Raw genomic sequence first — 13,462 nt, forward strand, 5'->3', positions numbered from 1 at the left:
TTATGTATTACAAATAAATTTAATATTTTGCACATGAATAAATGACGTTTTCGTAATACGTTATTTATCATAACAAAGTACATTTATTTTTTAGGGAATAGCTATCAGTACGTTACCTTGCTCTTAATAGCGGCAATTTTGACAATTACTTTTTCTTCAACACAAAAAATTGCACACAAATAAAGATATATGCACCTTAGTTTGTATGTTAGACAAATAACACTATTAACAAAACAAACTAAAAAAACTCTTAGTGAACGCTCTAAATCCTACGTGAGCTTGCATTTTATATATTTCGGGTTTTGAATCAATTCCGAGGGCAGTTTTCAAAGCTTTTGACCTACAATTTAAAAAATACTCTTATTTATTGAAATGGAAGTTGTTTGAATTATATCGTCCATTTCCAGCCAACACCAAGGTTTTGGCTATTGGTCCTGAACTTGATATTTTCCTGTAGTAACTCGATGAAGAGGACTGTAAATGGAGAGTAAAATACATCAATAACACAAGGATTTATTATTATTTTGTTAAAATTATAAAATTTTTATGATTCAGATAAACTATAGAGTTTCTTGCAAGCTCTATAGAGCTTTAACAGTTAAAAATATGCATTTTGTCATTTTTAACACATAAAACTAATACAACTATAATATTAAATCACAGCCATATTATATTCCTTAATGTGTGATAAGTAAAACGAAATATGATTATGGGATTTGTTAGTGAAATAGTGCAATTTACTTACTTGATGACTACTACTGGATTCTTCAAAAGTAAAATAGGAGCCTCGTTTTATTCTAGGTAACTGAAATGCAAATAATGTTCTGATTAAAAAAATAAATAAATAAAAGAATGTTACACCTAAGTATCTCATGACCGCTATTATAAAATAAAAAAAAATGAATAACGAGTTAATATGTTTTTTTTAAATATAAGAGTAGCTTAAGTCACTATTTTGAAACAGTACGTGTCAGGGAAAGTAGTTTTGACCGTTGTAATGCGTTGAAACAGATACTCAAACAAATTATCTATGTTTTATACTGTTCAATCAATAATCAAAATCAAATTAAATGAAACACTTTGTATTATTAGGAGAAGAGGATTACAAATTATTTAAAGTTAAAAGACTATAAAGTTTGTAAAGCAAAAATAACAAGATTGGCTAAATGACAACAACCGGTTTGAAGGTTGCTTACAGGGAAATATGTGTACAGTGAATTACCCCGCTGCACTCGAGTAAACCCAGAGTATCTTGTTTATACACTTTTCGAGTTCTTTTGAACAGGAAAATATATCTCGACACATATATTTATATTTTCTTATAAACTATAGCCGTTCCGGCTTACATTTGAGTACATATATTTCGTGTTGTTGTTTTTTTGTATATTCAATATTTTTATAAAAAACAGTATAATATACACTTACAATATAGTAAGTAAACATTGACGCTATTAGTCTATATAGCAATTATCCCTTAAATTTTCTCTATAGTTTAGCCTGAAACAGTTGTTTCTGATTTCATTATTTTAACAAAATATCCAGTAGATAGTAATTAGATACGTATTTTAAATGCGCTGCGCATCATGACACTGCGCCGTTGTCTAACTTCTCGCTCACATATTAATATATGCAATATATATAGTGATCTATTTTGTTATTATTTTCATAATAAGTAATTTGTTGATGAACTACATGTTGATCTAAAAAAGTATCTACCTACTATGTACGTTAATTAGAACCTAGAATAAGCATTTGAAACATCACCTAAGTTCTATAAGTTGACTATATTAAGTACAAATTATTCTGAAATAGAGGTAGATGTATACTTAACGTGCCGACAACTACTGAGCGCATGTTAATCACTGTTTCCAGTTTTTACGGTTGGTAAATCATTGTATTAAATGCCATGTTTTGTTACCCATCCACTCCCACATCGCAAAGTTTTTTTTTTAAGTTTTCCATTTCATATAATTATTTATGCATTTAAAACGAGTTCTATAAAATTTGTTAATTTATTACTATTACAAACGTAAAGGTTAGAGGAAAACATGCTACAAAAATACTCAAAACATCTATTATACAAGTGTGTAGCTAATAATGAAGTGTGTATTCTTAATTTTTTTTATACTTATTAAAATTGTTATACAATGACAGTTATATAATGACATTCGTCGCGGCTTAGGTATATGTAATAGATAATTTGTAATTTTGGTTCATTGTTTCTTCAATACTATAGCACTATATCTTTTTTATCTATCTATATCTTTATTTTACTATATTTAATAGTTTTTTAAACAAACTAATATCAAAAACACAGCTTGTAAGTCACAAATCTGCTACGCTACGTGCATTTTTTGAAAATTATATTAAACTAGCTCTTCGTCCCGGCATCGTTCGTGGTAAGTCTAGCCTATGTTAAACAGTGTTATGTTAAACAGTTACAGCGTTCTTATTGTGAAAAAAAATTAAAATCTAGTAGTTTTCTGTGCAGACGTTACAAACATACAAAAATATACAACTTTCCTCTGTTTCTACGATTTCTATTCAATGCACACATAAAACAATAAAGGTTCCGAAAGCGAGAATTGTTATTATAAAATAGATTTATTAAAATAACGTACCTCTAGATTATGCACCCCGTCATTTTGTTCTGGATTGTTGTGAGTTTGTTGACTTGTTCTAAAAATAACAAGCACTTTTAAATTCAGTGAAAATGAGTGAAAGCTCATGTATGTGGCTATCGCGAGATTGAAATCTATCGAAATTTTTGTCCGTTTAATACTGTTTTATGCAATTTAATCACCACTTTTCGGTAAATTAAAATCTATCGATGTAAAGGCAAGAGGTTGCGAAACAGGCATCCGGCAGTTTGGTATTTTTATTTAAAAACTACGTGTTAGTACACATAAGGGACGTTTGGGAAAAGTAAATTATCGACATAATACATTTCTCATTTAGTTTTCATTTCATCTCATTCTACAGTATAGTTCAACGAAAAATAATTTATAAATATTAATAAATGTTACTTATCTAAATTTTTGGACAGTTTGTAAAGATCTATTATATATAACTTACTCAAGGTTCGGTCTGGCTTCTACAAGTGATGCGATTACGATAAACACAAAAATAATAGCGATTTTCGGATTCATGGTGTTTACAATTCTTATTATTTTCTTTTAAATGCTAAGTCTTTTCTCGTCTTCACAGTTGGAGCGACGAGGATAAACTGATTTTTATATTCATATTACGCACGAACATATACGTAAACTTCATATATAACTGTCTTAAGATTTATAATATTATGTTGCATACGTATGTTGATGACATATGATTTTGCTTACGTATCTGGGTTTTTTTTGTTCATCAAATGAATGTAACCAGTTTATAAGCATACTGAACTAGTTTATTAATATGTAATATCCATAAGTCGCAGTTACATATATAACCTTAGCTCGTTTCATTATTTAAATTTAAAATTTTCAAACATAAAATATAGAATAAGAAATTTTTACCCACGATAAATACAAAAAAAAACTTAGCCTGCGTCACATAGATAAAGTATTTTTACAACAGCATATGTTTTCGGTTAAAAAAAACTAACAAAAACCGTCCGCCTTATTTTACTTATGTGGAGCCGGGGCGATGAGATAGTATTTGAATAGATGGCTAGCGTGGTCATCACGTCAGACGTCATCAATGATATATTACTACAATATGGCAATATGATGGCGCAAAGAGCGATTTTTTATTATTAATGCTTTTGATGAAGTCAACTATATTGAAATTAGCCTCTATTATAACATTTTAATATATGAATTTCAAATGCGTATGTAGCGAAGCAAAAATCCTATTATTTGTCACAACTATAACATATATTGTGATTTCCCAATTGTGTTCGTTATGTTTGTAAACCTTGATTGTAAATTATAAAGCTCAAAGCTAAAGTTCATCTTAGATGAAGAAAACTTATTTCATAAGAAACATAACGTAGATTTGGCTTTTACCATTAAAAGTACATAACATAATCTTTGATATCGTCATAGTTCTTTTATTGCATGAAAATACACTTTTGGAATATTTTCGATCTTGAATACATAATACAAAATTTATTATTTGTTCTCACTTGGTTTGAAGTGCCTGATTAGGTACATATGTGTATAAACAAGAGCTTTGGTAAATGTATTGCTGCGGTATAGGATAATAAAATATTATGTTCCAATATATTCAGTTTGATAAGTCGAAAAGATTATTACATTATAATTTAGTATATTATTAATATATTACAACGTTTACAATATGTATTTGGCTTCAGTAATAAATATGGAATTAGGGTTAAGTGTAACAATATTACAAAAATAAAATAATTATATACGCTCGCGCTTTACAAAATTTTGGTCTTGGTGGATTTTTGAAGATGATACAGTTGTTATATTTTAGGACTTTAGATGAGTATATCTCGTCAAATGCTTATTTTAGCAACAAATTTATTTTACTCTAATACATTTTGAAACCTATTCCTAACCTAATGATATCTTATACAATAACACATTCGTAAGTATTCGTGAGTAGCTTTTTTTTCGTATACGAACTATTTGGTTCTTTTTGCGTGCGTGATTTTGCAACATTATTTATAAGGAAAATCGAAATTGTTCAAATGTGACCACAAAATCCTACTCACATGAAGGCGTCGTGTCAACTTTACATTATAATTAACCATTTATAGTAGTTAATGATAACATAAGGACAACAAAAGAATTAGTGCCGGTTTTTCTTTATTTAACTTGTCCGTTAAGCGGGGGAGAAATGCATAATATTATACTGATACTAATCTATATAAGTAATAAATAAATCTGAAAAGTTTTTTTGTTTGCTTTAACGCGCTACCTCAGGAACTACTCAGCCAATTGGTTTTAATCCTTATCCAAATTAATTACTTTATATTATATCAGTAGCTGCAGATTGGCTATTACTTCTTGTTTCTTTTACGAGGTACTAGGACGGTAACAAAGTTATAAAAAAAACACGTTAATTATATACTAAATTAAAATTCTCATATTCTTAGATAATTTAATAAAATAACTTAATCTCTACGAGCCTAATTAGGATTGAAATAAATTGAATAAAATAAATTGTCATCGATGACTAACTTGCTAAATGCATAAAGTTTAAATTGAATCTGTTTTTATAAAGTGTGTTAAAATCGATTCTCAAGGAAGTCTCAGATACATTTAACCTTATAAACATGAAAAGCTAATAAAAGCTCGAGCCCTATACCTAAAAATTCTTCGTTCACGTTAGCGTTTTTGTATTATCGCTATCTATTGAATGTTTCATATAATTTAAGAAGACTTAAGTATATTATGATGCAAGCGTAGAGGGCGCTTCTATTCAGTTTCAGTTTATTGAAATAGTCGCGAGATGGCTCATGACGTTTTGCCTGGCTGATAATGTCTTTTTCGTCGATTATTATAATACTTAGGGTCTAATTTAACTAGCTTTCTTCTGCGATATCGAAACATAACATAAGTAAATAATCTGAAACATGGTAAATTGCGTATTTTCAACTGACGTTTCCTTTTCAAAAGTAAGGGGTACTCAATTCGTTGGATATTTTTTTGCTTTAATTACTCGATAACTCTGTGGCGCGATTCTGTTAGTGTTTGATGGGAAATTGTTGTCATTTGTTCCTATTTTAGAATTGTACCCTGTCAAGAAATGGCTGTAGGCATTTGTGTAGAAAACGAAATAAGTTTAAAATTTCTTTTTCTTAATATTTCCACATGATATGTTGTACATTATCGTCGTCTCATCATCGTCATCATCATGTGTAAGATACTTTCCTCCCCAACACTGTATGCTATTTTGTTAGTTCACAAGACAACTCCTTTATAAACAACCATTTAAAGTCATATGCACACCATAAATAATGTACATTTTCTATTCGTTTAAGTTTTTTTCTTGTAGGTGTTGTGAATTTTGTTTTATACTTGTGTATATTGTTGCGACGTACTGACTAAGTCGGCACAGCATTAGGCATAGGCAGGTAAACAAACGTATGTTGATATAATTTTAATGAATCAAAGTGACTTACCTATATGAATAAAGGATCCCGATCTTCTTACTTAGCCGTTATCCGTACGGTCGGTTTATTTCAATTTCCTTCATAAAAGACGCTATTCTCGGATTTGAAGTAGATTTATCATGCTCGGATAAAGCGGGCACTTTTTGTGCTTTTCTTGTGCCTGGATCTGACCCGAGATCTGTCCACTTAATGTGAATAATGGTGTGCGATGGAAAACGAATGCGAGCCCGAACACAAAAGACAACAATAAGAAGTGATTTCGAGATTTGATACAGGGATCCTTGAAAGATAATATTGTATTTTATTCAAATTTAAATATTTAAGTTCAACTAACACATATTATAAATAATACCTTTATTTGTTATCTGTTGAGCGTTTTCTTGTTACACCCGTAAACGATCGTCTATTTAAATCGAATCGATGATAAAGATTGATCTATTTCGCCATGCTCTAACACGGGATACAAGATATAACTTTTTTCCCCTGTACAAATAATCATTCGATATCGGGAATACAAGAAGTGTAAACAATATCCCCATTTAATGTTAAATTTGTGTTTAAAATAATTTATAATCATAGATTTTTATACGCCATATCATCATCATATTCTATCTATCCGTAATCCTTGGACAATTGAGTTGCTTGGTCAAATAAAAGCGACCACCAACTTTACTAATACCTAGATATCTTCAAGCAAAAGTATATTATAGACGAATACAACTATATCTGATATATTTGCAATTGTGTTTGAATTTAAATGCCTTTAATAACATACCGTTGACGGTAATTAGTAGATAAAAAATAAAGTTCTAATAAAAGTAAAAAATAAAGTCTGACGTGTAATAAAAAATAAAGTTTTATATATACTGTAAATCAAAAATAGAACTTAACTGTAGGGATTAGAGTTTTCATTTGTATAGAGTTTAGAACTTCAATGTGAGGGCGAGCATTACAATGTTCATGTGACGGTGAAAACTTTTTGTTCCGTTCTTTGTATAGCGAGACTTGGATGCCCCAGGGGCGGTAGGCGCGATTTCCATTACACGGGAGTCTTTTTAAATTAAAATACCTTACATTTAAAAATTTACCATTATTTAGTATATATTTGATCAACAAACTTGATTATTATAATAATTTACTTTTCTGATTTAAAGGAAAGAAAAAATGAATTTAAAAGTATAAGGAAAAATGAGAAAGTCATTATTAACGCAAGATTTTATTTTTTATATTTTTTTGTAAGTAAGTTCTTATTTTTACTTTGTATGTCTATGAAAATGTATATCACGCCATTCAAAAACACAACAAATTTATAGGACGATATAAAGCTATAATCGAACTGTAATTATTGGTAATGGTTATTTAAATGGTTATCGTAATTACGAAAGTTGTTACATTTGACTCCCGAGTAAATGGCCTCATTTGTTGAAAATATTTTCGCAATGTTAATGTCAGGTGATTTCGCAGACGAGGTCTGCGAATACAACAATGCAATAAAAAACATTTAAAGTAATTATCATAATTTCGTTAGGTAATATAATAATATGAAGTGAAATTGGTTATGGGGCGCATGCTATTCAATTTAAGTAATTGTTTAACTAGTTCCTAAGTACATTGGAGTTTTTATTTTCAAAGTCCGTCAAGGCCATTCCACCACAGCGCTATATTTATTAGTTGTACAGTATTATTAAAAGAAAAGACGGTATAATAATGATATTAATGATATATTAGTTTCCAGCATTTGTACAACAATACAAACAATCATGTTCACCATTTCTTGTGGCTTTAAGAACTTATCTGATGATGAGTGGTTTCGTCAGTTATCTATATATATACTGTTTTTGTTGTGTGAACCATTTCCTATATATATGCGCCTACATTCCCTTCTTTCGGACTGAAACATAAACATATTCAGTGTTATTACAATGTAACTGAATTATACTTAGGATAATTGCACATAGAAATAAGAAGATAAAACTATATTACTTACATAAGTGAAAGGTCTGAAAGTAAAAAAAAATAATAAATTAGTTTATTAAAAACAATGATGCTTGCAAAGGGCTAAAAAATATTTATATATATACGAGACGAACACAAAAATAACAGAAAAGTATACATACGTACTACGCCCAGACATAATTACATAGGAAGAAATATAGCGACAATATTAATTATCAATATATGATCTTACTCATTTTATATCACTGTTTACGCCCCGGCTTCGCCCGTGATATATATATATAGCCTTCCTTAATAAATGGGCTATCTAACACTGAAAAAAATTTTCAAATCGGACCAGTAGTTTCTGAGATTAGTGCGTTCAAACAAATTAAACAAACAAACAAATAATGCTCTTCAGCTTTATAATATTAGTATCGATAACAGAATATTTATTAACCTAAAGTGTTCTGGAGTACACCGACTAGGTTTGCTTTTACCAACGGGTTTATTACTTACTTTGGATGTGCTTCATATAAGCTTACACAGAAAAGAAGCGTTATCACTAATATGTGTAGTATTTTCATTGTTTCGGTAATAAAATAATTTTAATTTAGACCTTTAATGAGGCGAGTCTATAGATATAATGAATGTTAATATTCCAAACAGTTTATATATTATATACTACAGGAAAATGTACTTGTTTCCGTGATAACCAAACATTTGGTTGCTATTGCAAAAACAATTTTATTACGCTTACGATTTAATATTAAAAAAAAAAACAGATAGTAAACGGAATTTACATTCCATCAAGTACCTGCGCTTTTATAGTACTACGAAGGTTTGTGGTACGGTTTGTACGATTATGATAGGTACGATTTGGTGAATCGTAGATAAAGTTAGAGAATTAAAGCCCACCATACCAAATATTAATTAGCCACAGCCTTTTATATCCTATACTTCACTTAAATTAAAAATTTGCATAATTTTCTCAACTATGTGTATAAAAAGGGAAGTCCCGTGTCCCCTACTGGGGTATGGGACAGATGATGTTCATCTGTTTCACTGATCGATTTTCTTTACGGACAAGTAGGTGATCAGCCTTCTGTGTCCTGCCAGACCGAGACATTTTTTTTTTGTGCGTCCCCACCAGGAATTGAACCCAGGACCCCTCGGTTCTACGCTCACGCGTTAACCACTGTGCCAAGGAGGCGGTCAACTATGTGTATAGTTAATAAATATTTCAACACAAATAACACTCAACAACTCCCAACACAAACACAAATGTGGTGAGGACTTTATAATCGATAAGTCGGGGTTCGAGACCAGGCGAGCGTGCAGGAAATAAATTGTTTTTTCAATTTATCTGCACATGTGGATAACATCACCACTGCTCGAAAGGTGAAGTAAATCATCGCGAGGAAACTGGCTTGTATTATGGCCTGAACCCTCATAGGAGGCTTGTGCTCCAGCAATGGGAACATATATAGGCCGATGATGATGATGACTATTATATTTATTACTCTACTCATTTAAGAGCAATATACGACTTCTTCAGATTTATAATTTCATTCGATAATTTTATTACAGTCAACATAATAAATATTATAAAGCTTAAACATTTATTCGTTTTAAAAATGATATTCAAATCGATCTTGAGAAGGAGATAGCTGTCTCAACGTTTTGTGATCCGGACCATTGTACCACATAGCTACATATATTGTTTAAAAAATAAATAAAATAAATAAATAAATATTAAATCGATTTGTTCATTCGAAGCATATCCAAAAAAAAACTATGTCACTCAGTGAAGTTGCAGCTTTGTAATGGTGAATTAATTTTTGCAATCGGACCAGTGGATTTTGGGTGAAAACGTTACAAACATACAAAAATACGAAAGTTCTTCCTTTACAATATTAGTGTAGATATATATTTCAATTATTAAACTGTGAAACAAATCTGTCATTATTCCCTAATCATTGGTTATAGTATAATGTATATTTATTAGGTTTTAGACTTGCTAAGAAGGAAAGTAAGAAAGAAAATCGTTTATTTCAACACCTTAGTAGAATAATTTACAGCAAAAATGCGCTGCTACGAGGCACTGAAAAGCAACCGAAAAGTATTAATCGCAATAACTAGAAAATAGTAAATTTATTAAAAAAAGCATGATTTTAACGCAGTTCGATTCATAGCGCTGAAAATAAAATAAAAATTTAATTTACTTCTGCTTCGGAACGAATAGCAGACGTGTATAAATAGTAAGAGAAGTATCATGAGTATCATTAGATTCTTCATGAGTTAAACCGATTTCGATGAAACAAAAACTAAGTTATACCTCAAGTTACGCATAATTTTTGTATGTAAACATTGTCTGCATTTAATTCGTAGATTTTACGTGATGTGCGCACAAACAAACAGACAAACAGACAAAAATTTCAAAAATGTTGGAAATGGGTTCTGTTCTTTACACACACTGGCTATTTTTTTTCAATGTACAAAAATGACTTTTCTACAGATTTATTATATGTATAGATGAATCGAAGTTTATTTCACTGTATGTAACTGTATGTTTATGTGGGCTTTCCGGCGATTTAACATGTGCGATTTTAATCATCGTCCTGAGAATTTTATAAAGATTTCAATACACCACTGGTTGGGAACTTTACAAAGTGTTACCACCATCGCATCGACTATTTTGCATCATGAAATAATGAAAGAAATATTATTTATTTTAACCATTATTACATAATATACAAATTATGAAAGCGATATAAGAATTACTTTTTTTAATAGCTGCAGTATTGGCGGTAGAGTGTAATTGGTGGCTTATAATAATCTATTAAAATGATAAATGGGGTTTTTATATACGTATGATGATGGTCATTGTCGACAATGAATCTGATGGGTCGCCTAATTGTAAGCGCTACTACTGCCCATTTTCTTTTGCAAGAAAACGCTCTTATTTATGTATTAATTCAATCTGTTCCAGAAGATAATTCAACAAATTATCATGGACGTGTTAGTTGACTTTTAGGGCGACGATCCATTGATGCGTGCCCGTCATTATACATTTGTATCATAAATCTACAGGAGTATTCTTTTCAGTCTTATGAATTTAGAGTCATTTCATTTAATCCGCGACCAGAATGTTCGGATGTTTATCGAGTCTTTTTCTGTAGGAGCTTATTATATGATTGATTTCGTCTTAAACTGTTCTCATTTTGAGATCGTGGTGTAACTGTTGGTTAGTAACATACTAAGAAGCATTTATGATCGTCCCTAATATTTAATATTGAAACTTTGCATTTCAATTTCTGCTTATATCGTTGATTTATACAATGTTACAAATCACGAATATTATAAGTCAACAGAAAATCCCCATCAGACTGAAATACTTTTGCTAAGACATCGAGGCATCTATCACCCATTTCTAATTATGTTCTATTATAGCTGGACTCTTGGAGTTCCACATTCGAAGTGTCAAATCTTTTTATCAATTTTTATAAGTATATAACAGAAAATACCCATCAGATTGAATAATATTTGTTATACTCTCAGAAGAAACTGGTCATCTAATGAAACAATTTTTGTTACAGTACAGTTTTTGTATCACTTATTTTTTATGTGGCCTCTTTCGGTTCCGCATAAGGTGTTCCAGATTCCAAAAAAAATGTAGCTCATATGTTGCCCAGACTTAATATCTATATATAAAAAACATCCATTCAAATCCGTCCAGTAGTTCCGGAGATTAGCATGTACAAACAAACACATAAACTCCAATTTTTTTTTAATATCTTCATTGTACAGACTCAGTTTCTTTACTGTTTTGTTATATGATACGTTCCACGATTGGGAATTTCGGAAAGAAACTAGCTAAATTATCACAGAATAAGATAAATATTTTGTACAGTTTGTTATCGAAGCTACAAGTGTCGGGTCTAGCCGTACTCATGTTACTCATGGTACTCATGTTACTACCCCCACAGAAGATCTCTTCCAAGTGATTCTCTCTTTCTTTCTCCCAGTCTATCTCACCCTTCCCCGTGCATTCAATTATATTCATCGTTAATCCTTATCCTGTACCGCTTAAAAGTGGGCAACGAATTTGAAGCGAACTCTGCAAATGCTCATGGGCGTGTTGTTCGCGTTCGTGGTATTCGCTTACAATAAGGCGAAACTCTAGGAGGAAAACATTAGTTTTTCTCTAGTAAAGCAAATTGCTCTAATTAAAAACAGCCTCAAGTCTTTTGTACTAAATTTTATAAATTGTTGTATAGATATGGTTACTAAAGACATCCAGGCATCATCAGTCAGTCAGGGAATCACGATAGCATTAAAATTGTCCCACGAAGAAGCATAAAACAACCAGGTTTCTGTTGCGTGATACAATATTGTGAATGAATTAGATTAAATCTCTATACTTCTTAAATTATTATAGATATAATTTTAAGGAGAATACTAGTTTCGAAATAGATAGTTTGCTGACTAAATAGATGACGATGAGATTGCTTCGTCTTAGAAAATCAACGAAGTACAAATGTGCCTCGCGAGTGTAGCCGCGGGAGGATAGTTAGTATTAAAAGAAAGATAGTATTTAAAAGAAAAAAAAAGACAAAAACTTATTTACATAATATTGTTTAATATCACGAACCCTGAGCTATTGAATACGAAGCGATGAAAAATAAAATACTATGGAAATGGAAAATTATATTTTATACGACTTGGTTTATATAATAACTAATAATACGCTTAGTAAAATGTATGTATTATGAGAAGACAACATTAAAGTATTTAGTGTGTACAGTAGTATATTGAATGTGTATATTAAATGTATAATAAAATAAATTCTAACACTAAGGACCTATTTCACCTCAAAACGAACTCAGTTTCATCGCGTTAAAACACATTTTGTATTATGACTTTGATTGCATTCGAAATTATCGGTGAAATCGGGTCCTAAAAGACTTTATTTAAAAATCCATTGTTACGTTTTTATATACACAGTGTTAGTGTTTTCTCGTCCATTTCCTATGTTTGTCACTCTACATCCATCGCACTTGCCGAAAAACCAGCCTTTGGGAAAGCCATCTTTGTCAACCTGAAAAAGATTATTGGATATTTATTATTTAAAACAACCATGTAAATGCTTTTTATATTTCATTTATTGTTGTGTAATTCGGTAGTTTTTTAGTAATTTGGTTTACGGAGTTGGATGGCAAAGCATTTTTTTTATCATTTAATTGACTTATTAAAAAGGGGAATGTTGAATTGAGCATAATTTAAATGGCACGATATAAATTACTTTTGATGGAATTCAATTAATGGACGTTACTTCAATGTCTTCATAGGATAAGATAATATGTATAAAACATGAGAAATTTTGAAAGAATAGAAAAAATTTGATCACGAGGCAGGATTCGAACCTGCGTATCTTGCCTAACC

The 13,462-nt window shown here is 30.5% G+C and overlaps 1 protein-coding gene and 2 long non-coding RNA genes across 3 annotated transcripts in view; all 3 read right to left on the bottom strand.

Moving 5' to 3' along the window:
- On the bottom strand, positions 1 to 3,262 carry LOC119833632. The gene is made up of 4 exons (XM_038357726.1): positions 3,076 to 3,262; positions 2,622 to 2,679; positions 746 to 805; positions 1 to 474 (listed from the first exon to the last, which is right to left on the bottom strand). Exons 1-4 carry the CDS (start codon positions 3,147 to 3,149, stop codon positions 361 to 363), a joined length of 306 nt encoding a protein of 101 aa, XP_038213654.1. The 5' UTR covers positions 3,150 to 3,262; the 3' UTR covers positions 1 to 360.
- Positions 3,263 to 7,786: 4,524 nt separating this feature from the next.
- LOC119833466 lies at positions 7,787 to 8,666 on the bottom strand. Its single transcript, XR_005287959.1, has 3 exons — positions 8,537 to 8,666; positions 8,070 to 8,082; positions 7,787 to 7,973 (listed from the first exon to the last, which is right to left on the bottom strand). It is a non-coding gene; the product is annotated as an uncharacterized LOC119833466 (long non-coding RNA).
- Positions 8,667 to 12,639: 3,973 nt separating this feature from the next.
- LOC119833269 overlaps positions 12,640 to 13,462 on the bottom strand; it is a 2,871-nt gene continuing 2,048 nt past the window's right edge. Inside the window, exon 3 of the long non-coding RNA XR_005287946.1 lies at positions 12,640 to 13,118. This is a non-coding gene — a long non-coding RNA (uncharacterized LOC119833269). The remainder of the gene's footprint in view (positions 13,119 to 13,462) is intronic.

Source organism: Zerene cesonia, chromosome 17 (assembly GCF_012273895.1).
Source record: "Zerene cesonia ecotype Mississippi chromosome 17, Zerene_cesonia_1.1, whole genome shotgun sequence".
In the NCBI taxonomy this organism is placed as follows: Eukaryota; Metazoa; Arthropoda; class Insecta; order Lepidoptera; family Pieridae; genus Zerene; species Zerene cesonia.